At 43.3% G+C, this 25582-nt stretch overlaps 1 protein-coding gene across 4 annotated transcripts; it reads left to right on the forward strand.

Annotated features, from left to right (window-relative positions):
• The first annotated feature begins 8 nt into the window (after positions 1-8).
• On the forward strand, positions 9-25391 carry trim33 (tripartite motif containing 33). 4 transcript variants are annotated; one of them, XM_078085272.1, is made up of 21 exons: positions 9-1139; positions 9062-9180; positions 11145-11298; positions 11655-11787; positions 12464-12580; positions 12720-12834; positions 13449-13595; positions 14015-14132; positions 14347-14708; positions 15177-15371; positions 17043-17099; positions 17263-17463; positions 17719-17851; positions 18176-18239; positions 18520-18673; positions 18959-19404; positions 19761-19872; positions 19954-20028; positions 21379-21531; positions 23063-23113; positions 24630-25391. In XM_078085272.1, exons 1-21 carry the CDS (start codon positions 557-559, stop codon positions 24861-24863), a joined length of 3723 nt encoding a protein of 1240 aa, XP_077941398.1. In that variant the 5' UTR covers positions 9-556; the 3' UTR covers positions 24864-25391. The 4 variants fall into 4 exon arrangements, with proteins under 4 accessions (XP_077941398.1, XP_077941401.1, XP_040049562.2 ...); XM_078085275.1 differs by lacking the exon at positions 23063-23113; XM_040193628.2 differs by lacking the exon at positions 17043-17099.
• The last annotated feature ends 191 nt before the right edge of the window (positions 25392-25582 follow it).

Below are 25582 nucleotides of genomic sequence, written 5' to 3' on the forward strand. Positions count from 1 at the left end.
CTGTACATGCTGCTGTGATACCAAAATTTCCCTCTTGAGGGATCAATAAAGAATCTATCTATATCTATCTATCAAAAGATCCCGTTGCCAGTTTGTGACAGCTGCTCATTCGGAGTATGACTCTTTGCTGTAATTGGTTTGGTTAAAAATGCCCCATTGGTAACATTATGTCTGATTGTTTTGATCAAACTATGCCAATATAGGGTAACCTCACTTCTCACATACAAGACATCTTAATACATCTAAATTCTAATTTTTTTTCTGTGTGCAATAATGAATTCCCCACGCAAAGTATCGCTATACGGATATCGTTTTATTACAGATATTTACATCCTGTCATATATCTGCTTCATATGATAAACAGTTCATAAATAGTGAAAACGCGCTAATTTTTTCTGATATAGGGTATTTGTTGCCGAGTAGATTATTTAAATCGTGTAGTGTTAACTGGCCACAAACAAGTTAATACGGTATTGGGCGACGTAATGACGTCATCTCACGTACTCATCGGCCGAGAAGTTACGCAGGGCGTGCAGCGGTTCAAAGAGGAAAGAAGATGGCGGACAACAAAGGCGAGGAGGATATGGAGCCGTCTGCTAATTCGGACTGTGTGCCCTCAGCACAAGATAACGATAAGCCAGAAAAGAAAGATGAAAATGCGGTCATAGTCATAGACTCGAATACAAAGGGCGAGGACGAAACAGAGTCCAACGATAAAGGCAACGAGACCCCGACACCCACCAGCGACGGCGGGGACGTTAGCAGCAGCGGGGCTGCTGCTGCAGCAGCAGTTGTGGAAGTCAATGTTAGCGTTAGCAACGCCGTCAGCCCGACTGGCACCAGCAGCACCAAGGCGGAGCCGATGGCAGCGGAAGCCGTGCCCGCCGCGAATGCCCCCGTCGGCGGTGTCACCACTGAAATGTCCCCCCCGCCGACGGCTCCGGCGGCCACGCCGGTACCGACTCCCATTAATTTTCTGGATACGTGCGCAGTGTGTAAACAAAGTCTCCAGAGCCGCGACTGTGAACCCAAACTTCTGCCCTGTTTGCACTCCTTCTGCCTGAAATGTATCCCGCAACCAGATCGACAGATCAGCGTGCAGGTACCCGGACCACACGGGCAAACGGACACACACATAGGTGAGTTATTTCACCGAGATAATTAACAGTAGTTGACGTCAGATTGAACGCGGTCTTTGAACGCACTTGTGCTCTGTTGAGATCAATTGCTGTCTGTCCAAAGTGTGGCTGCAATAGTTGGAGATTAATTTATTTTAGTAAAGAGAAAGTGACACCCGGTACAAAACCCCGATACCTTTAGTTATACTGTATTTATTTGGAGAAAGTGGTCAGCTTGATACACGCATTGGTCCATCGGCTTTTCTACAACAATATAACGTTCGTGTTATTGTGTTTTGTGTTATAAGCATGAACCGAGAGATGGTTGTGAAATCTGCAGCGGACAGATGCTCATTCTTGTCACAGTTGTCACTTTCAATAGCCAGGTTATGATTTGTCAAATGTTTTGTGACATGACCGGGGCAAAGCTAACGCTATTTATAATCCCTCTGGAAATTGAGCAATTCATATGTTGTTAATGATTTACAACGATATTGACTTGTCATTACATTAACCATTAGACTGTATTAACATGAATGGATGGTGATCAGATGCTATTCATTAACTAGAAGCACCAGTGAGCTCTGTTCAAGAGACTGACTGGGGTTAAAAATACTATTAAACTATATTAATAGCTGCCTAATATAGAAATGTATTTGTACTCGGTTCCGAGGAACCCAAATGATTTATTCAACAGCGTGTTGTTTATATTTAAATGTTCTTAATATGAGCAGGACGTCTCTACTATTTTGGATTTATGTCAGAATAAGGACTTGGGTCATAACCAGCTATGGGACATAAAGGCATAATTACGAGGTCTCCCAAAGGATTAACCCCAGCAAATAAAATGCAATATAATTAACAGTTCCATGTCGGCGCATATACAAATTTGTCTCGTCAACATGTTACCTCACAGCTTTTAAATGATGGATGTGTCACAGGTCTCCCCAGAAGACTCTATGACGTCCGTACATGTTTTTTTAAAGCTTGATTGTCAGATACCTCAGAAAGGCCCCAGTACTCAGTCACCAACAGTTTAGCCGGAGTAACAAAAGCTTTGTGACATGGGAAAATAAAGAAAAACAGGTTTTGTATGCTTTTCGTTTCCCCTCTGGGATCACAGATCAGGTTGAAAAGGGGTGTTTACTGCCCAAAAGTTGTTTTTTTTTAGTTTTGTCCCTTTCATTTTGCACTGTTCAATCCATCATTTCCTCAGGTCGCCTCTCTGTAATGCAGACCAGCAAATTCATTGGGTCTCTTATTTGCCGGATGATATTTAGTAGAGCAACTAAAACGTTTTTATGTGTAATATGAATCTTGATACAAAAATAATTTTATGTGCAGTGCTGAACTTCAAAATCCAATGAAAACAGATCTGAGCCCGTCATTATACAGAAATCACCCGGTGACATCTCAAATGGGTCCTTTTAATCAGCAGGGCCGAGATCCTCCTTGTGGCACTGGCACTCAGTCAGTGACACTCAATGGCACAACTCGCGGCAAGTAAGGGGCGGGCGACGCAACGCCACGCCGAGTGGACGGAGCCAGGCTTTCCCGGTTAGCTGCCGTAAAGATGTTTTTTGTAGTTCTTTTTATTTTATTTCATGTTTTTTGTATTTATTTTATTTGATACACTACATATTCCCCACCTCTATCTCAAGTCCGACGTATTCCGCTGGGGGGGGTTGGGGTAATTTGTCATGGCCATTGTGTAATTAATGAATGATCTTCATATTTTCTGTTTGTATATGTAGTAAATATATGGTTTGAAAAATAACACTTTTGATGTTAATGAATCCTTTGTACACATCACATGAAGCTTGATCATGGGTATGAAGCTATTTCCCCATTTGTATTTAACATTTGTTGAAATTACAGTTACAGGCAACACTTCAACTCAAATAAATGTAAGTGTGTTTTAAGACATTTATTCTACATGTATCTACTATTTAATTATATAATCCAATCCTGCCTTTGATCCGGATAAAACACTGCTGTTGAGTATTTCAAAACTTTTGTGGGAAATCTGGATCAGTTTGATCCTAAAAATCAGGATTACCCTGATCCCACCTCAGAGGTGGATTTGAGGGAGATTACATGTTATGGTTTGAACAGTTTAAGTGTAACTGCTCCCAAAGTTCTTGTTTGATACAGTAGCTACGCTTCACTGCTGTTTGATCATTGTTCATTTTCTTTGCACGTTACTTTCTTTTTCAGCAAACACCGTGAAAAAGTGAAGTAAAAAAAACATACAATGTATTCGTCGCCAAAACAATTAATACACATCAACATAAATCCGGCAGTACATGAGCCATTTTTACCAATTAAGCACGTGATCAACATGCACGTTGTTCACTGCAATGCTTTAACCAATCGGCGTCAGAAGTGCAACACAGAATTTACATTAGGCTATTACTAAGTGACATCACAAACTCAAAATGACACGAAATTATGAAGGAGAAACTTTGCGATTTATTTAACATTCAGTGTTAAACATAAAGTACATTTCATTAATCTTTTAACTGTTTTTCCAGCAACTGAATTCTTAACTTAACTTCTTCTTGTTTAAGCAGTGTCAGTTTAATTTGTTCATTTGTGAGAATGATTTGTTGCTGGGCCCGTTCTGTTTCCACCTTTAATAAATTATTGTAGCCATCCCCGTTCTCTGCTTGCCTTTTGCGGTTACATGGTGGTGGTGCTGGTGGATTCCCCATCTCTTCCAAGACAGGGCTCCGACTTGTGCAGGGCTCTTCAAATGCAAACTCCACATGGGCGAGGGTGATCACTTCAGGCGACAGGTTCAATGGTTCAGTGGGGTCAATTGATTCCCCTGTACCAGCTGGCAGTATTCCACACAAGGCTTGAGAACTCTCACCTCCAATTATGTCCAAACTGTTTCTGTGAATTCCCCACGTTTTACGGCCTTGTTTCCTGTTTGGGTTTTTTTTGCCTCTGAATGGTCCTTGGTAGCCTCCTGCTTTAGGTTTTTCCACCTAAGCCGAACCTGTTCAACATTCCGCCGTTGGCCACTACCAGTGGCATTAACTTGCTTTGTTATATCAGCCCATATTTTATTTTTAAGTTTTTTTTTTTTAAAGGTTTTTTTAAGCCCATATTTTATTTTTAAGTTTGGCTGACAGAGAACTCTGTCCAGGGCCACTAAAACCTCCAAAAAGGGCCTGATCATTTGTATGAACACCCTCCAGAAGTGCTGTTGTCTCTGCTGTGGTGAAATTGCTTCCTTTGTTCTTCTCCATGTTGTCTGAGAAAGCCCTATCACTAAGTAAGGCCTTAAATACCATGAAGCTAAATTGAAAGCAGATGTAAAAGCACAGGTCACAGACTTTAAAACTGGGCTCGTTAAGGTCAATGACCTTTGCTTCTGCAACATGACATCCATTGTACATGTCCTCCGGCACCATCAGAGACGATACAAGCCTCGTCAGTACGTCCAACGCGCTAATCTCATTGAGCAGTACTCAAACAATGCGCTTTATGCAGATTTAGAAGAGAAGACATTTTGTACATATGTGATATTCTACGCCCACATCTACAACGTCCTAGTAGAAGGAGTCATGCCTTAACTGTGGAGGAGCAGGTGCTTATTGCCCTACGTTGTTTTGCTTGTGGATCTTTTTATGAAGTAATTGCAGATGGCCTGGCTGTGACAAAGTCTACAGTGGGACAAGTAATGCATTCAGTGGCATCAGCCCTGGCTGGTGTAATTCATCAGTTTGTGAGATTTCCGGATAATGAGTAAGAAATAACTGAAACTAAGAGAAAATTCTTCTCAATTGCCAGGATGCCTGATACTATTGGTGCCATTGACTGCACATACACATACACATACACATTCAGGCACCCCATGAAAGAGAATGGGAATTTGTGAACAGAAAGGGACGCCATAGTGTTAATGTGCAGCTCATAGGAAATGCTGACCGTAAAATAACTAACTGTGTTGTGAGATGGCCTGGTTCTGTACATGATGCATGGATTTTAAGAGAAAGTCATCTCTACAGAAGACTTCACCAAACTGCTCCAGATGGTATCCTCCTTGGTGACAGTGGCTACCCACTTCTACGTTGGCTTATGACCCCCTTTGCTACTGTCACATGTGAACTCACAGCAGAGGTACAACAATTCGCACAGCGCAACAAGGGGAACAATTGAGAGAATCAATGGTGTTCTAAAACAAAGATTTGCCTGCCTGAATTATCTTCGTGTGGAGCCGAAGCAGGCCTGCAATATAATATCTGCCTGCATTGTTCTTCACAACATTGCACAAATGAGAAGAGTTCCACTTAAAGAAGAAATCCTGGACAGGCCGCCACTTGAGGCAGAAGTACCACAGCCGCAGCCACCACCACCACATCGAGCCGATGAACCAGCAGGAAGGGCAGTTAGAAATGCCATGGTGAATTTGTATTTTTCATGATGGGTTATAGCTCATAACATTTAACAGTTCAGTAATACTGTTTCTGCATCATCATTGGTGATTAATGATACGGCCTGGTGCTTTTGTTTGACAAAACTGCTATTTCTATGTTTAAGTTTGAATATAAATGCCTTATTTAAGTAACAGTTTTTTGTTAAGTTATACCCACTGATAAAGGCCTCCACTCAAACCAGTCAAATGTATTTATTAACATGCATGAAGCACACACACTTAATTTTCCTAGCCAAAGCTCAAAAGGTTATGCCATTTGGAGCAGGACTGCGTTAACTGGCTGTCTTCTCTTTCCACAGACATCTGTAAAGAAAAACAAATATTACGGTTTTAGGGCTGTCCCCTTAGTTGACAACTGTTTCCTAAAAAGATATGCACAACACATTTTAAAATCTACACACAATGCCTTGCGAGTAAATGCATTCAAATGTGGACTGTGGACCGCGACATACAATTTACCAACTTGTTAGCTCCTCAACACCGAAGTCAATGGAGCAGCGTTAGCTCGCATTAGCGGGAACTCTGCTTTATTTGAGATCGCCGAGCTCTTCTTTCAACTTTGTGGTGATATACGTAGCTGGTTAACTCAATATAATGATTGCCTTTCATCTAGTCTTAGGACGCATCAACACTGACCAAGACTATACTTGCATTTAGAGACAATAGTTGTGCCAGCTTCTCCTTTTTTCTGTAACATATTCGCTCCATTTCCTGTTTCCTGCCTGTGATCCAGGGGCCGGGACGGATTTGGACATCCCAATCTGCCGGTATCAGGATCACTCTGATCCAATCCGGCAAAGTTTTGAAATACCGGGATAGATTGATTGAAGTTGATCCGTGGCTGAGGACAGGGGGATTTGGTTATCCGGATCATTCTGATCTGGATTAAAAGTTTTGAAATACCGGCCCCAGGTTTTAGCTTTGTGTACCGACTTTACTTCCCCACAGTACCGGACACCAAGTCTCAGTCTCATTGGAGCGGTTTAATATCACGTAAGACTGGGCGGTAGGGCCACAAATTCACACCACGGTATTTTGTATTATGGTGGTATCCCTGTATATCACAGTACTTTTTTATTGGAGTAAACACATTCATTCATTGACGTTGGCCAACTCGCTCGCAACTGCCCAGCGTGTTGGCACCACATTGTTTTCTGATCTAACTTCCCTCAGATTTTTCACAACCAAAAAGCTTCAAACTGCACAGAGCTCCTCTCTTGGGCGCAAGTAGTGTTGCCACATTTCTGGCCTCTCGTTGTTCCTCCTGCATCGCTCTTTTGTTTCAATTATGTATAATAATAATAATTGATTTGTCACTAACTGTTGTTGTGGTGTTTTCCTTGTTAAAGAGCGTTGGTTGCGTGCTTTTTAATTGTTGTAAGCGAGACTCCATCTCAACACACGCAATACTCGTAGGTCCAAGCGCTCGTATGACTCTTTGTAGGGTTTTCTATTTCCTCGTAGTTAATGATGTGGTACAAAGGACCTCAGTCACCCGTAGAATTTTAATTTGACAGTTTAATTGTTCCTTTGGCCTCAGTTGAGTCTGACTGGAGTTTTCAATGGGCAAGGGCAGGGGGGGTCACATAATAACAATAAAAACTACGCAGCACAACTGACTTGAGTTTGTGAAAGCTCAAACATATCAGACAATTGGCATTTTGCCTCTTCCACTGTAGCAGTTAAGTCCCACAAAAAGTTTGTTAGCAAATAGATTCCTAGTATTAGATTGACACAAATGATGTTACAAATGATGTGACTCTTTGCCGGTAACAACACCGGCCCAGGCCACTGATACTGTATACAACCCTGCGCCTTTACCTGATCAGATAAGGTGGTAAAATGATACACGATCAGGGAACCCGTTTCATTGTGATGTGTTATGTTGGGTACCTAAAATGAGGAAATGTCACAGCTGGTTGACAATGCTGCATGTTGAAAAACAACTGCTCATGAATTCACCCGTACTCTCTACTTCTCCTCTGGGATGTCTGTTGTATTACAAGGCAGCAGCTTGTAGTGTGGTTTGCTGTCTAGCTTCTTACTGATGTCACGATTCAAATATATCCAGAACCCGTCAGGTGGGCCTGAAGAAGTCTGTCTGATGCCCGCGCTAAATGTGTGTCAACCTGTGTTTGTTTTCTTCTCATCTACTCGTCTCGTTGATCTTGGGGGGGGGAAACGTTACTGGAGATGATTAAAACGGACTAAAATACACATTCTTTGAGTAAGTGAAAGGGAACGCTGACGCCGAGCTGAAATGTGTGGATATCGATCGCTTCGAGATGAATGAGGTCCCCTGAGATTTGTGTTTCAAGATATTTGTTGTCATACCTTGATCCCAGTGTTGTCTTTGGTTGCGTCTCGCTGTGATAAATCTCTGGTTCTAATGCTCCCAGCGCACACAAATCACCTCGGTTGATGTATATTTGGCAAAGCTGATCAAATCTCACCGCTTATTGGGTTGGAATCGGCTGTTATGATCTGGCTTTATTTTATTTAGCAGGACTTTTGATGAATATAGGGAGGGGCGAAGTAACAGCTGTGCGTGTGTATTTGTGTATCTAGGGATTGTGTGGGTTCCTCAACACCACCCCAGTCCATCTGCTTTCATGATCAATCACCCAGACACCCATGCAGCTGGAGCTTACGCAAACCGGCTGTGTGCTGCTCAAGCCAGTGTAGGCCGGTTCAAACTGGCTTCAACCCGTTTTTACCTCAGCCGGCTGGGGGGGTTTATGAGGTAGAGGAGGAGGGGTGACGTATACCATGCTGACTCAATTTAAATTGGTTGTGTGTTTATGTGCAGTTTAATACTTTGCACATTAACAGACTTGAGAAAATAAATGTCAAAGTTTACATTACATTTAGCTGACGCTTTTATCCAAAGCAATTTACATTGCATTTTTAACCCATGGCTTTTTTTTTTTACATTTTGCCTGGGGAGCAATTGGGTGTCTTGCTCAGGGACACCTCAACATGGGTCAGCTGGGGCTCGAACCACCAACCTTGCGGTTCCCAGCACACCCTCTGCGCCATGACGACCCCCCGCATTGAACTCATTATTTTTTGAGGCGTACCAGTGTAGCAGTGACTGAACTAATTCCATCAACAAAACCAACTCATGCGATTAAGCTAAACAGTCTTTGTTGTTTGGCTTTGTCATTTAATATTCTAATAAACAGGCCAAAGATGACACAATTGAATCCTCCGGAGACATGCGCTTAATCAATTAGCTATCCCAGTGTCAAGCTGGAATTTCCCTAAAGAAAATTATTGAAATAAGCAGAAGATTAGCAGAGGGGCTCCTTATTAATCCTAATTCTTTCATAGCAGGATTTCAGAAAGAGTCTAGTAATAGATCTAAAGTAGGCTTATCCTTTTCCTCAAAGATCGGTATTCAAATATTACAAAAGACTGAATTTGTGTCCTGGTGTTTGACATTTTTGATCTCATTTGAACTATGTTCCCCCTTTTTTGTCTCTTTGGTCCGCAGTAAATGTTATGCGCTGTTCGGTGTGCCACCAGGACTACAAACAGAGCGACATCATTGATAACTACTTTGTCAAAGATACCACAGAGGCCAGCGGAGCGTCTGATGAAAAGGCTGCACAGGTACGTCTAATCGGTTGAGCCATGCGTACGTAATGTTGTGTCTGCATTGTTAAATCTTCGCCATGTGTATGTTTTCAGGGATATCTGAATGAATTTGTGATTTTGATATTTTACTTTCTACTGAGGTCAAAACAAAGTCTTCTGTCCACAATTCAGGGAAATTAATGCAAATAATGCAAGATACTTATTTTTCTTGTTTCGATAACTCTGGCTCTCCTTTTGCACCACTGCTAAAAACACACTCTGCAGCGTTCGACTCATTGCTCAGCCACAGATTCTGCACTGTAACAAATCCAGTTGAACCAACTGATTCCACGAACCAATGACCATTTTTGTGGTTTCACCATCAGTCAACTTTGGGGAGCGTAATGACACTAAAACAGGTAGTTTAGGCTTTGGGTTCTCTATACCAGCGATTTCCAAAGTGTGGGCTGCGAAGGTACTGCAGGTGGGCCGCGAGAGGTCATTTACAATAAATAAATTAAATGTTTTTAATTTTCAATTTGATGATGATGCGGCACATTAGTTATGTAAAACAATAATTGATGAAGCACAAACAATTTAAACGGACAGATTAATAAAACAATTAGGCTCTCGCTCGAAACGGCTGCTCTTGTCCGCCTGTCGTTGTTCAACAAACGGGGCGCCCTCTTGTAGTATTAAAGTAAATATACCGTATTTTCCGCACTCCAAGGCGCACTTAAAAGGCTTTAATTTTCTAAAAAAACGACAGTACGCCTTATAATCCGGAGCGCCGTATATATATGGATCAATTGGTTAATCGGTTGATCAATACTGGTTGTACACGGCGCGCAAGGCGCTCTGCCAAACATGCCAAAGCTCGTCTACCACGGCGAGATGCTGAGCGGCGCTCAAGCGCGTGAGATATGGAGCTTGTTTCAGGGCGCGTCGGAGAAACAAAGCGGTCATTCTTGCCGAGCACTTCATGAGATTAAGGAGCGAGATACGGTGCCCTTTTTTCTACAGTAGCTGAACATTACATTACATTAAAGGTCATTTAGCAGACGCTTTTATCCAAAGCGACTTACATTACACTTTAAACCCATGGCTTTTTCACATTTTTGCCCGGGGAGCAATTAGGGGTTAGGTGTCTTGCTCAGGGACACTTCGACATGGAACATGGGGCAGCCATCTGAACCATCTTAACGGGGAAAAAAGTTTTTCTAAAAGGGGCCCTTGGCAGGCGGCGTGGCTGGAGAGCAGCCGAAGGAGACGAGAATCTCCACCGTGCGGCCATGTCGCGGCCCGACGGCCGCCGCCAAGGTGAGGCGGGCCGAGCTCGATCCGAAGCGGAGACGGACGGGGAGCATCGGTCACGCATTCTCTCCTCGCTGCCGAGATAACAGAAGATTTAAGGCGTGGGTGGCGAGGGGGGCGGCGGAAGCGGACGCACCTTGCAGCATCGATCGGACCTTGAAAGCACCGTCTCCACCCGCCCCGACGTCAAACGTTTGACTGCAGTATCTTGTGCGCATTATAATCCGATGCGCGCTATATATGAAAAATGTTCTGAAATAGGTCATTCATTGAAGGTGCGCCTTATTGTGCGGAAAACACGGCACATGAGCTCCGAAGAAAATGGTATACAAAACATACATTGTCGGTTAATACATTTTTTTGTCGGTTAAATTCTTAAGGTCATTTAATCACCCCCAGTTTATGTTTTGATCAGAGTTGTGATTAAAGGTTTGGGTGGGCCGCAAAAGATTTTCAGATTTCAAAGTGGGCCGCGGCATTCTTGAGTTTGGGAACCGCTGCTCTATACCATTGTACTAGTGGTAAAGCAAGGGTAGTACTTTGACATCAGACATTTATTTCAGCTTTGAAACCATGTACAACGTCTAAAAGCCCGTGTCTATATCAAGGCAACACCATTCCATGATCTGAGCCCACATTTCTAAGCGCAGTTCCTGCTTTATGATTTATGGTGTGATCTATTGCAGGTATGCACGAGCTGCGAGGACAATGCAGGAACCATAGGGTTTTGTGTGGAGTGCGGAGAATGGCTGTGTAAGACCTGCGTGGAGGCCCACCAGCGGGTGAAAATAACCAAGGACCACAAGATCCACACGAAGGAGGATGCTGACGCTGCCTCCGGTAAGATGGCCTTACCGTGAAGGGCTCACAGTGAAGGGCTCCACCAATGTTCTTTTGATGCTAAGACCGCAAAATAAGACCAACCCTAGTTGAAGCACTGTGAATGTGGTGCAGCTGATGGGCTGTTGCCATGGTAACAGGTCTGCAGAGTCTTGTTGCTGAGACGGTAACTCTAGCCATACACCCCGAAGCTCTGACTACAGCTTTCTGAAGTCTTTTACCATCTGTTTGCAAGTCCAAACTGGCTTTGACATGACTTTCGTATTGTCATCGATTTTTGACTTTTTGTTCAGTCTTTCACCGTCTTTCTGTGATTCAATTACCTTTACTGATTTCTGTTCCTTTTCTGTCTACAGAGTCAGTCGGTACGTCAGGACAGAGGCCTGTTTTCTGTCCGATCCACAAGCAGGAGCCTCTGAAGCTCTTCTGTGAGACCTGTGACACCTTGACCTGTAGGGACTGCCAGCTGCTGGAGCACAAGGAGCACAGGTAGCTCAACGTCTAGCACATCCTTCTAGGGTTGCTAAACTAAAACCAAAAAAAGCAATGACCGAAGCTTATTTAGCGATCTTTAAGCGTTCCCTGACTAATGCTCACGTTCTGTGGTTGAAATGCCTGAAGTTAACACTTGTGCTTGGCACCAGAGCGTCAGCCTCGCAGATGGTGCAAAAGCTCCGAGCCTTGAGAAAGGGGGGCGTTACACTCTATTCCGCTCCTCGTTTTATTATTCTCTAAGAGGCCAGAGAGCGTACAAGCACAATGAGCTGTAAACAATCAAAAAGATATAAGCCATTGACTGTAGGTGAAAAGCAATTAACTGAAATTCCCAATGCTTAGGAGGTATTTCAATTATATGTTAATTAATATCTCAATTCATGCACTACTTTGTTGCCTTTGTACAAGCCCTGTAACGAAACAAGTCAGGTAGTGATGCATTATTAAGACCTGGGGCAAGTTCCTCACTCTGGCTTCACTACACTTCACAACTAGTCAAAGACTGATTTACTCCAACATGGTAGAGACAAAGAATACGGCTCTAATCAACACAAAGAAAAGCAAAGTAAATAATTCCCTAAATCCTCTGTTAGTCATTAATACGATCAGTCAATCCGATGAAAGTTGTCGTGACATACAGAATGTTACCCCTCCCCCCATCTGCTCTCAGGTATCAGTTCCTAGAGGAGGCTTTCCAGAACCAGAAAGGCATCATTGAGATCAGCGTGGCCAAACTACAGGAAAAGAAGAACTATGTCCATTACTCTGTGTCTCAGGTGCAAAGCAGGTGTGAGGTTATTTATCTCTAGTCCTGCCCATTGGCATAACTACTGCACGTTATTATCCATGGCTACTGGCTGGCACATGCAGTGAGCATTTCTATTTGTGGCTGGGGACTCTACATTGAGTTTGTTTTTTGCATTCAGGTTAAAAGAGCTGAACGACACACACAAGAAGGTGGAGCACGAGATCAAAATTGCAGTATTTACTCTTATTAATGAGATCAACAAGAAGGGCAAGTCCCTTCTGCAGCAGTTGGAGGTAAGATAATATTAATTAAGTCAGTTCGGCAAAGATCTGCACAATCCAAACAGTAGTTGTGCCTATATGTCTAAATGCTAATTCCGTTGCTGTTGATTCACTCTAATTGCACTCAAACCCACTAATTTCAGAGAAACTACACCATATATTGACCACATGGTTTGCACGAAGCTTCTCTTATTGGCCCATACAAATATGAAGAGAAATCCATTTATTACATTGTGTACTTGCACCTTTCTAATATGATTTTTGATATGTTGACCCTTTCCTGTTTACTGCATATGCTTTCACAAGATAAAAAATGTCCATGTTTCCATCTATAAAATCCTGGCTTTGACTGAATCTATTTACTCAGTTTAGTCATTGAATCTTGTTTGTTATATACTCCACCTCCTCCATTTGTTGTTTGCTTATTTACTTAATTATTTTGCTGCATTCCTTTTATCGACTGCTGTAATAACCTCAAGCTCCCCACAAGGATCATTCAATTTTGATCTAATGATCTAATCCATCTCTCTGCGCATGCCAACAAATTGTTGTGCCATTTGTTTATCTGGGATGTCCAAGCTCTCCGAAGCAGCCCCATAACCAGAATAATCTCACTCTCTGTCCAGAGTGTGACCAAAGAGCGCAGTATGAGGCTTGTGTCTCAGCATAAGGACACCACCCAGCTGGCCCAACAGATCCACCACGTCCTCGGCTTCTGCCAGTGGGCCATCACTACTGGCAGCAGCACGGCGCTGCTCTACAGCAAGAGACTGGTATGTTTCTGCTGTTCCCCGGATGTTCAGCGTTTTTTTATAACGATGAAGCATTGCTGTACATGGGAAGCACGGCTCTACGGGTTCACGTTTTGAGAAACATCTGGGTTGTTTTGGCCTCTAATGTAACTTTCTCATTATCAACAGCAATGAAGTCTCAGATGTCCGGTTGTAGCTAGTGTTCAGCCTTCTTCTAGATAAGTCTATCAGCGAATCAGCACCTCTTTTGGCTGGGTTATTTATTTACTAGCTCAGAGGCTTCTGCTGGGTGTCTTTGACTTCATTTTATCGTTTCGTGTTTTGGTAGCAGTAATTCTCCCCATGGGCATTTTGACAAACGAAGCAGTTGTTCCTCCACTACAGCCAGGCTTGTTAACCGTAACAACCTTCAAAATTCTGTTTTTTCTATGCGTGTGTAGATTCTGTTCCAGCTCCGCCAGCTCTTCAAGGCCAGACTAGAGCCGGCGCCCCAGGCGAACGGAGTTGTGCGCTTCTTTTGTGACCCCACCTTCTGGGCCAAAAACGTAGTCAATCTAGGTGAGAGAGCGCTATTACCTCATTATTATATTAAGGCAAGATCACGTCATCCAACTCGCCAGATTAAGTCGTGCATTATTTATTGTACAAGGGCTTTAAACAGCAGTATGACATTCATCTAAGTGTCCTATTGCATAAGTACAATTAAATAATATTTTACACCTGTCTAGAGCATGTGCACTTAAGCTTACTGTTATCCCTCTTCTCTTTGTAGGTAATTTGGTTATCGAGAAGCCCCCTATTCCTGTGCAACAGCCTGGCGTGATGGTGGGAGGACCACCCATTTCTCCAGGCCAGGTTCATCACAGTAAACAAGCAGGACAGATCAACCTAGCCCAGCTCCGACTGCAGCACATGCAGCAGGCGGCCTATGCACAGCAGAAGCACCACAACCAACAACAACAACAGCAACAGCAGCAGCAGCAGCAGCAGCAACAACAACAACAACAGCAGCAGCAGCAGCAGCAACAACAACAACAGCACCAGCAGCAGCAGATCCAGCAACAGATGCGCATCGCCTCCCAAATATCCCAGCAGCATGCAAGACAGACTGCACAACCGATGGGTCAGCAGCAGGTATGGAAACGTTCACCCGTCAAGAGAGCACAACTGCGGAGTGCAACAAAAGAGTCTGTCCCATATCCCTCCAGACTTCAGAAGTTTAGAGATCTGGCTCTACAAGATTAGGAATTTTTAGAGATAACTGGACCAGTCTGGAAGGGCTTTGGTGACAAACTTCCAAAAGAAGGAATTTTAAGTTGAACACAGTTGTTGTAATAAAAGAATGAACAAATTTCTGTCTGAAGAGACGAGGAACCCAAAGTGATCCAAGATCACTCAGTTTGTCTAGTCATCTGTCAAAATAGAATATCCGATTTAATGTTGTCAAACAAGTAAATCACACCAACCTTTGCATTCCAGGGTTTTGTTTTGTTTTTGTTTCCTGTCAATGCGTCACCTTTAAATTCTCTTTGCTGTTAGCACAGGTAGCCTTGGTTTTGTTTACGTAATGGTCCGGTTTTCTGTCCCTGTGGTTTTCGACAGCCGCCAAGGCTCATCAGTATGCAACAGCTAACGAGAGGGCCTGTGGGTATGAATGGGGGGCCAGGTCCCCCCATGTACTCTTCCTCCCACCATATGCGTCTCCCGGGTCCACCACAGGGCCGAATGCCCACAGCTCAGCCCAGACTTAATGGACCGCAGTATCCGGCCATGATGCAACCTCAGCTGCAGAGACAGGTCAGTGCAAACACTCCGGTTTAAATGGATAAACGGAGGAAATGTGGACTGTAGTCAACGTCCTTTGACTGTTTGGATTTTCTATGTGTTTTTAGTTTTCTGTTTAACTCATCTGTTATCTGTAAACGATGTGTAGTACAAATGTGGTAGATGTTCTTGTAGTTGCCAAATAGCCTGCTTGAGGAAGAAATGTACAGTATTTGCAGTGAATTTGTTTGTGCATGCTTTTCTATCCAATGCTAACAAATGAGTTGGGAATACTAACACATTTAAGTGAGGTATCCTTTTGCTTTTTTGCAAGTCTGTAGAGTTTTAGGGGCAAGTTTATCTAGATTTTTCTTTTTTTGTGTTGCATTGTGGTTTCTGTTCTAGAGTAGTGTCAAGAATAAGGTAGTAATTGGTGAGCCCCGTACACAGGTCGTCCACCATAGAGCTCAAACAGGTCTATTGTAACTGTAAAATGTCCCAATCCTGTATACATATTCCTATCACGATTTCAGTTGTTATCGGGGTATTTACAAAAGTCTTGCATTGTTGTATTTGTGTCAGTATCCATCACTCTTGGTGCAAAGTCGGAAGTCCGGCTACGCAACTGATCAAAATATAGCAAAAACTCCATTAAGAAAGAACATCTTACTGACAATTATAACCATAGCCAATGGTGCTTTGAATTTTCATTCCCACCATAAAATTCACTTTGGGTATTTTGCCTCCAAAGCAGATTGTTAACGGTGAAAACCAAACCTCGGCCTGCTGAAATGGCTACACGATAGATAATGTTTTGTGACAGTTCAGCAGTATGAAGGGCCGCTACTTTTGTTTGGTAACCACACATTGTTCTCAAAACAAGCCGCAAGAATTCTGCCTTTATTTAAAAAAAAATGCAAACGGATGTGTTTGTGCTGGATTCTCAAATAATTCAGACAAACTAGTTAAAAGTCCAGTTTATTTCTTTGTGTTTAGAAAAGGGCCCTGTGAAGGTTTCTTGTAATCAAACAAGAATCACGTTTACATTCAGTGTTAGTCCCCAAACGTGATGTGTGTGTCCTTGAGGTCTGACAAACGTGAAGTGAATTTCCCTCCCTTCTTTACATCCATGTTAATAGCCCGCAGTCGCCTTCTTCCATGTCTTCATTGGTGTTATCGCCACCTGCTGATGATCAGTGCCCTCCAGGCGTGACATCGTAGGTGTGACTGTTTACTTGTTTGTGTGCAAGAAACCAAAGGGGGACCCGGTCCCAGAAATGCAGCTCCATGGTGCTACTCAAGGTCAATAAATCCACAAGGAACCTCAATGCTTTTTCATTTTCACATTGGCAGACCGTTTGCTACTTGTGTATTTCACTCGCAGTAATGGCAGTGTTGACTGATTTAAACTTTGTCAGTAATATCACCTCTTCAAACACGGAAAGCCTTTTGCGCCCAACTGAACTTTGATATTGAACATCCATATCAAAGAAGCAGAACAAGAGCCGATTAAAACCTGAGTTTTTAATTATATTTAAAGGTAAATGTACTGCGTCCTCATTCAATCCTTCTTTACAATACCTTAACAAAGATCAATACAATTTTCACCTGTCAAATAATGTGCACAGAATGGGAAATGTACATTTACTGCCTGCATGTAAGAATAGTTAATAGCCACTATAGCCCCCTTTTCTTTGTGTCCAGATGTCTATAGAATCTGAGATGAGCCACCAAAGGTTTCGTTTCTTACTACAATCAGGGGTTTGGCACCTTTTTTCCTACTTTGTCATTTGTGTTTTGTGCAGCATGTGTCACCCAAATGCATGATTGTGCAACCATGTTGTTTCTACCACAATGTTTTTTTTGGCGAAAGTGAGCGAATGACTCATTGATCCTTCATCCCTCCGTCTCTCTTTCTATGCAGCATTCCAACCCCGGCCATGCAGGCCCTTTCCCGGTGGCATCCCTTCATAACGCCAATCCCACGAGTCCTACCAGTGCAAGTATGGCCGGTGCCCATGCTCACCGCGGCCCCGCAAGCCCCATCATAGGCCCCATCGAGCTCATCCCCTCCGTCACCAACCCTGAGAACCTGCCCTGCCTGCCGGAGATCCCGCCCATTCAGGTGCCATCATCGTCTTTGGTGTTCGGGTCTTGTAACCCGAACACCAAATTATTTTTCCTATTATAAAGATCTTCCACTTTATTATATATTTATTTTGTATATATTTTATTTAAATATGTTATTTGAGGAAAGTCTAATGTAACCCATAATTAGCATTATGATAAACATTTGAATATTTATTTAAAGGAATAATGAGTATAATTTGTACTAACTATGATTCCCTGCTTGTTGTTTTTGGCCACTGTACATCCTCAGCTGGAGGATGCCGGTTCCAGCAACCTTGGACACCTCCTGTCTCGCTACATCACAGCCAGCACGCAGCACCACCTCGGCTCAGTGGACATGAACCCGTCGCCTGGACTCTCCACACACTCTCCTGGATCATCAGGTACCCTCACAAATTAGAGCTGACAGCCTGTTTAGTGTTTACCTTTTTATTAACATCCTTCTTTCTAAATGGATCCAAACACATTGATGAGGACATTGAATGACTTAAAATCATGAAACGTATAAGTAATTTAACTTGAGTCATTACCATTTGTAAAGTGTTACACATTGTAAATTGCCCAGTGTCTCCTTCCAAGATACTGTGGGCACTTGTATGTCCTTAGAGAAATTAAATTACATTTTCTTGTACTTGTACAATAGGTAGTGACCACGGCTGTATAATAATCACCTGTGTATTTATTTCCTGACTGATTTCTGTCTGCAGGTTTATCGAATGCCCACACGCCAGCACGACCTTCTAGCAATTCCAGCACAGGTAGCAGGGGCAGGTAAGAAGATACGCAGGTACCATAGTAGAAAAACACCCTGTTAAGATTTCCAGACAATATAAACACGGCAGTTTCCATGATACCATAAATTAATTAATCAAACCATCGATACAAACGAGACTCGAGCTACGTTGCAGGATGAGGTCTGGGTTGCAGCTGTTTTAACACTATATCCCAAACTCCGATAGAGAGAGAGCATTCAAAAAATCTTTAATTAATTAATTGGTTTTGAAGTGTTTCAGACTGTTGCGTTAATCTTTTTTTATGGTTGTTTTTTTAGCTGTAGCTCTGCGGGGAAGGCAGGGCCGGCAGGTGGAGCTCCTGTGGAGCAGATGAGGGTGAAGCAAGAGCCTGGTACAGAGGACAGCTACAACTGTCCAGCATCTTCTCTGAAGATGGAGCTTGGAAAAGATTCTGGGAGGAGTGCCTGCATGGTATGTAAACAGTGTTGTTTTATATATATATATATATATACACTGATGGCAGCTAGCTGCGGTTTCGTTTTCTGGGATCAACTTTGTTTACTTCCATTACAGCGGAAGACCGGAAGTAAACAAAGTTGTGTTAACTGCGTTAAAATATTTTTTTGCATTAATTTCGGCCACAATAATTGATTAGATTAACGCGTTCATTTTGACAGCCCTAATAAATATATATATATATATATATCATGGCCTAAAACCATCATCATGTATTTATTTATTTTTTTTAACCCCCAGATGAGCAGTCCGGACAACACCACCCATCCTGTATTGGGAGTTGCAACTACTGGCCAAGATGCTCTCAAGGTTTTAGTGGAGCGCGTCAAAACAGAACCCCAATCTGACACTCCTTGTTCTGGACTAAATGGCTCCAGCGCCGCAGCCTCTTCTTCTGCAAATTCAACCATGACCTCCACTACCTCATTATCCACCGAGAACAACAACAACAACAACAGCAGCAGCAGCAGTACAGTTGGCGCTCCCCTCACTAATGGAAACTCCAGCAAGGGGACAAACGACAAAGGGGAGTTGGCTGGAACAGGCAACTCTGGTGGGAAAGAGGAAGATCCCAATGAGGACTGGTGTGCTGTTTGTATCAACGGTGGTGACCTGCTATGCTGTGACCGCTGCCCGAAAGTCTTCCACATGAAATGCCATGTGCCCACCATCAAAATATTCCCGACGTAAATGATCCGTCATTTCTCTTGATTAGCTGATAAAATCCAGTGACTGTTAATAATCCTAGCAAACTAGGCCAGGATTAGTAGGGGAAACACTGGGCCCAGTCTGTCAGACCAGGTACTTAATCACCTAAAGTGGGGAAAGTCCTGGAAAATTTACAACAACAGTAAAGGAGATTGTCAAAAAATGGTCCCCGATGAGAAGCAACAGGCTCGTTCTAGTGGACCGATCCGTCAGGCTAACTGTAATATTGTTGGACATCATTCATTAACGCGTCATTTGGCCTTCAGCTGCACCTGGTTCTCCAACGTGAAGGTAAACGACATCATAATGTCCTCTGGGATTTTCTCTTTCTCAGGGGCGACTTTCTTTGTACGTTTTGCCGGAGCCTGACCACCCCCGAGATAGAGTACTGTGACGACAGCAAGAAAATCAAAGGAGAGCAGGAGCTGAGTCCAGAGGACCAAAGGGTCAGTACAGCCGCCACATGTTCAGAGGCCTCCTTGTGACGTGTGCAAGGCAACTAATGCGCTCTCTTCCCCTCGCTGCAGAAATGTGAACGCCTCCTGTTGCACATCTTCTGTCATGAGCTCAGCGTGGGCTTCAGAGAACCGGTTCCTAGCTCTGTAAGTAGACACACACACACACACACACACACTTCAGCCAGTTCCGCTAGCTGATGGCCCATGTCCTGTGTTTTCAGTCCTGTCCCTTTCCTTTTGTTCCTTATGCGATGGCAAAGGTTGATCTTGTGGTCCTTGTACATTGTTGTTCTGCCCAAACAGGTTACACACAGTCACAGAGGTGTTGGGAATAGATGCGTTTTCTTCTTGAAAATTGTATAAGACATAACCAGAACTGTTTTGAAATGCACTGGACAAGCCCTGCAGCACCGTCTTAGTGTCCTGTGTTCTGATACGTTTTAATTAATTCATTACTTTGCATACTGTATTCTATCCTCTACGTTCTGCGGTTTGTAGTATTTAGTTTAGTTAGCTCTTGTTGAGGCACGCTTGTGTTGAAGAGCTGTAAATCAACAATCATTTCAAACAGTGGCTGTGTCTGCAAAGCGTACCACATACAATCATTTTCACATCTCCGTTTTCAAGTCTTTCAAATGTGAAACATGTAGAAAAGTGTCTTTTTACATTTCCAGTATTTATCACAAGTTTGGGGCAAGTTGTTCTAGTTGTTTAGCTTTTTAAAGTTTTTTTCTTTTCTTTTCAAAAATCTATATTTTTTCACCATTTGTCTTTTAAATGGCTCCTTAGAGCAACTTCAGTAAGACATTTCCGTTAGTCTTTGGGAGGGTGTCCTGTAACTTGTGTTGAGCGTTACTCTGTTGCCGCGGATTCCTCTGGTTCAGTTACGTCTCGGGCATCTCTCCCCCACATTTACTATCAAACAACCGCAAAAGTGGCACAACAGGGCTCTGAGAAATGTGCCTGTTAAGCGGTCACCTTGCACTGCAACAGTGTACCACTGAGACGACTCCAAAAGGGACCTTTGTGATACGCGGCTTGTGTGAGTTACACACTCGTTGCGTTGGTCAACAACATTTAATGCAGGGCTATGATATTAATAGGCTTCTACTGTTTTTGTCTAGTGTGTGACTAATTCTGAGTAAGTTATTAATAACTTTTCTCCCTTCATCTGTCAAACACGGACAGAGCGCACAGTGCGCACCTACAATTATTTTTGTTGACAAAACTGAATGTAAAAAGTAGTGCATTTGGTACAGCCGTATTTTTACGGGACAACATCTCTGCATAGCATCGAATCTATCAATGAAAGGAGGAAAAAACGTCTTTCCAACACTGAATTCTCTTTTAATTCTCTCTTCGATAAGGAAGAACTACTTGGTTGAAACCGGGCCTGTCTTAAAAAGCAAGCCACATGGTCCTCCGCTTCACACATTCCTGCCAAATACAAAGAGATATATAAAGATTTGGTCTGACCCAGTTCTGTTCAACCAGGTGCCCAACTACTTCAAGATTATCAAGCAGCCCATGGACCTGAAGAAGGTGAAGAGGAGGCTGCAGTTGCGGAGCTCCCAGTACTACCGCTCCATCCAGGAGTTTGTGTCCGACATGCGTCTGATCTTCAAAAACTGTGCGGATTACAACGAGGTGAGCGGCATGAATCTTGAGCCTGCTTGGGAGGAATGGCATCCGGTGGTGTGTGTGTGCATGCAGAGGGTTAGACTGATAGGAGTATGGAGTTTATACACCCACTGGCTAATTTGAACAGCTTAAATTGAGTCCCGTGTCAGACATTTGAATTGGGGCGAATAGCTCACCTGAATACATTAGTGTAACCTCATGTGAACCAAAGGGGGGATGGGTGCTTACGGCCTGCGATGTGCGCCCAGTGCTGTACACCTACTAACATTGGCTGTTGGCGGGGGGGATAAATTCATCGCGCCAGCCGGCGAAACCTTGTCTGAGAGCTGTTAACACTGTCTGCATCACACACAGATATTCCTGTAATGTGTCACCGCGGCTACGTGATTTCAGTTATTGGGGAAATGACTTACTTGAACTTATACCGTGTGCATTTATTTAACTGCTGATGATCTCACAAACCCTCTGTGTGCGATGAAGTCTTGCTTGATGTGTCAATTAGAGGAATGCGCTCTAACGGATGCTCTGTGTTACACCTTTCAACCACACGGGGGAGCTTCTCTTTGTTCCTGAAGTTACCCATGTGTGGAATGACCACGTAGACTACCGAGACGCATCATTCCATTTGGACAGTGTTGATCTTAATCGACTTCCCCATGCATGCATATCATGTAACAAACAGGAACAGGAAGCTAACTGAAGAGGGACGTTGGTGATGCTGCTACGTCTTGTGTCATTTCATTTAGCGTGACGTATCAATATAGAGACTTTTTAGCAGAAGGAAGTCTTCATTGTAATGTAATTAGTAAAGTTAATGAATTAGCTACTATTCAGGTACATAGGGGGCCACCTCTGTAAACGTATAAATAAGTAAATTTTCCAGATTAAAATTTTAAAAAGAAATTCTGTTTAGTTTGTACTATTGAAGAATTGTTCTTCCCTTTTGTAACAAAAAGAGGCTTCCAAATATTTCCTCCGACATCTGGAACAGTTATGGATCTGTTGGTTATTTTCCAACGAGCGCATGTGTTCACTTGGCAGATAAATACAACAACAAAAATCAGGCGTGAACCAGGCATAGCTTCTCAGTTGAGGACAGCTTTCCGTTTAAATGCTATCTGTCCCTTTTGAGGAGAAAATTCTCATTTGACCTTCGGTGGTGTAACATTCTCAGAGAAAATACTTGTATCCTCCTTTCATTTTCCGTTGGCCACAGTTCTGTGACAGATTCATTTCTATGATTCTATTAGTTATTAACATTGCTGACATACATTTACACAGGCGTGGTGTAGAAAAAGACACCACTGCGCTGTAAGAACACAAATGAAACGTTCCCAGTAGTTTCCTGTTCAGGAGGGAAGAGAGAATTGACGTTACGCTGAAACAACTCTGTGTTGCACATCTGTAGGCCTGAGCGCAGTGAAAGGAAAACAGAGTTCTGATCAGTTTGTATTTAACCTGCCTGTGCTGTGAACTTTTTTCTTCCTCCCCCTTGCTGCTTCACTGTGTTTGTTGTAATGTTATTACCCCTTTTTAGATGTCTCGAATAATCCAGGTTTATGATGAGGAGAAACAGATTAATACGCAGGTAAGCCGTTTCAAATAGAGAACAGATGTCTGGTCTCCTCCCACTGAGGCTCCAAGAAATGTTTTTGCCCTTCATCTTAGCTCCATGAGCAGCAGGCTTGGCCATCATTCAGTCTCAAATTACAGAAGATCGTGCATGAATGGAAGAAAGCGTGAAACGGCTTTTTAAATTTGGGGGTGGGAGGGGATCTGCGTCAGCACATCTGTTTCTTTCCAAAACAGACACGCCGTACGAAGCACACAAACACTCGCCTACCTCGTCTTAACGCAGCAAAACGTCATGTGCAATAGAAAGTGAAGTAAAGTGCACCGCAGTGGCCATTAACCACCCAGTGAGGCCCAACAAGGACCCTTGTGTGCACTAACATGCCTGCGTGGACCATCTCGCTACTTAAACAAAGCAGGGAGAAAGTGATTACCGCACAAACACAGATCAGTACGAATTCTCTCCGAAATAACTCTTTACTTTCGCTTCACTTGGCAAATAGCTGTTTGCCATTTATTGTTCTCTTACAAGCACACATTCTGTATTTTACAGGTTCTACTTTCACACTCCGTCTAATGCTATGGTTGTATGGATATAATATATTCATGTACACGTTCACAATAGATGAGAGGACTGAAGAGCTTTGCTGCCCTCTAGTTTTTACGCCTGTTTCTCAGTGGAAGTGATTGTGTGGATATGAGACGAGGTGCAAGCGTGTGCCTGTGAGAGGCCCAAAAGGAGTCGTGGCCGTCTCACTCAGCTCATTTAAAATCATCATGGTTTTAAACAGTTCCATATAAACATTAGGGCTCGTGTCCTCAAGCTGTTCAGATTATATTTTGTTCAAACAAACTATCTATCTGGGTTCTCGCGTACAGATGAGACGCGGGCCATTCTCTCATGGAGGGGGGGGGACTCGTAGTTTGAAACCCAGTAGGAAAATGTCAGTGAGTTGAACTCTACAGTGTGAAAACTCTCTCATATTAATATTTATGTGGTGTTGTGTTTTTTTGGGTGCGCTGTCAGGGACGCTCGTGCAGCTTTATGGCTTTTGTTTTCTTTCCATATAACATCAACGTTATTCAATGTATCAGTAGTGGTATGAACTATTTCTAATGTTCATGTTGTTGTAGCTGGTAGATCCCGACCAGGTTTCAACAACCTTTCTAGAGATGCAAATATCTAAATGTCTCCCCGGCTGGAATCATTGACCCTTTTTTAGCGTACAGAAGTATTTGAAACCAGCCTAAGCCCCACTCAGCCTTCTCTATCTGTGATTGTGTGAATGCTTCATGGAGCCACAGTGGGACGGGGCGGTCGGGTGTCTGCGCTCTGTTCAGCAACGTTCTGCCACGGCACTCCTACCTCCTCTAATTTGTCTCCCTATTCTCGTCTTCCTCCTCCTCCTCCCCGCTTCAACCCATTTACTTTTCTTGCTCGATCGTACTCTCACCACCGGCCGCTTCCATATCGCTCTTCTTCAACCCCCCCCCCCCCTTTCTCTCTCCTCCTCCTCCTCTTCCTCTGGCAGGTGGGATCAGAGATGGCGATATCCGGCAAGGCGGTAAGCCTGTACTTCGAGGAGAAGCTGCTGGCGACGTTCCCAGGGCAGAGCTTCCCTGAAACGACAGAAACGCCGGAAACCGAGTGCCCCGAGTCCAAGGAGAAGATGGACGACGGCGACACGGACGACTCCGAGGACCACTTCATACAGCCCAGACGCAAGCGGTTAAAAACGGACGACAAAGTGCTCCACATTAAGTGAGAACCCATTCACAGACGAAACAAAACTGTCTTCCTCCAATCCCACATTTCTCCTTTTTGTTTGAGGCCGCAGCCAAAACGGACAAGCATCACTGTACAAACTGCTTCGGGGAAAATCGCATCCTCGCCTTGGAAATAATTACTGTCAACTACATTAGACTTCTGCCCAGAACTGTTGAGGACAGAAGCAAAGAAGAGCTGCGTTTCCTCCTCGTTTCACAGACACGGAGCAACTCCCTTGTACATATTCTGAAGTAAGACTTGTTTTGAGGTAGTTAAGTTACTGATTGCTACTTTCTTTTCTATCACCCATATTCATTTGTCGATTTGTTGTTGCGGTTGCTTTATAAAACGTTGGATCTGTTCCTCTGTTCCAGTTCTTAATGTATTATATCTATACTTTGACGTGAAACCAAGTATTCGTATTACTTTGTGGAAGCATTGTGTAAATAAGAGAATCTAGCCCACTGAAGGTATTCCCACGGTATAGATGTTTGGTTGCGTCATCAATAAAACCTCTTGAAATATATCCAAGGAAATGTGTGCTGTTGAGTAGCTTTGGGATTGCCAGCGAGCTCTTTCCAGGAGCAGTTCACAAGAATGACGAAAACAACAAACGCGTGTCCAGCCACGCACATCGTTTTGATCAAATTTGTCCTGGTGGTCTTTTTATTGTGCGTACACATTTCACAGCGACATATCTTTACATTAAGGCCCCAC

This window comes from Gasterosteus aculeatus, chromosome 2, assembly GCF_964276395.1.
Source record: "Gasterosteus aculeatus chromosome 2, fGasAcu3.hap1.1, whole genome shotgun sequence".
In the NCBI taxonomy this organism is placed as follows: domain Eukaryota; kingdom Metazoa; phylum Chordata; class Actinopteri; order Perciformes; family Gasterosteidae; genus Gasterosteus; species Gasterosteus aculeatus.

What these genes read in the sequence shown, in the direction of transcription:
- trim33 (XM_078085272.1), top strand. Translation starts at nt 557, where the DNA reads ATGGCGGACAACAAAGGCGAGGAGGATATGGAGCCGTCTGCTAATTCG. An exon ending in GCAAACGGACACACACATAG is followed by an intron (nt 1,140 to 9,061) that starts GTGAGTTATTTC and finishes TTTGGTCCGCAG; the next exon opens with TAAATGTTATGCGCTGTTCG. An exon ending in ACTGTGCGGATTACAACGAG is followed by an intron (nt 21,532 to 23,062) that starts GTGAGCGGCATG and finishes ACCCCTTTTTAG; the next exon opens with ATGTCTCGAATAATCCAGGT.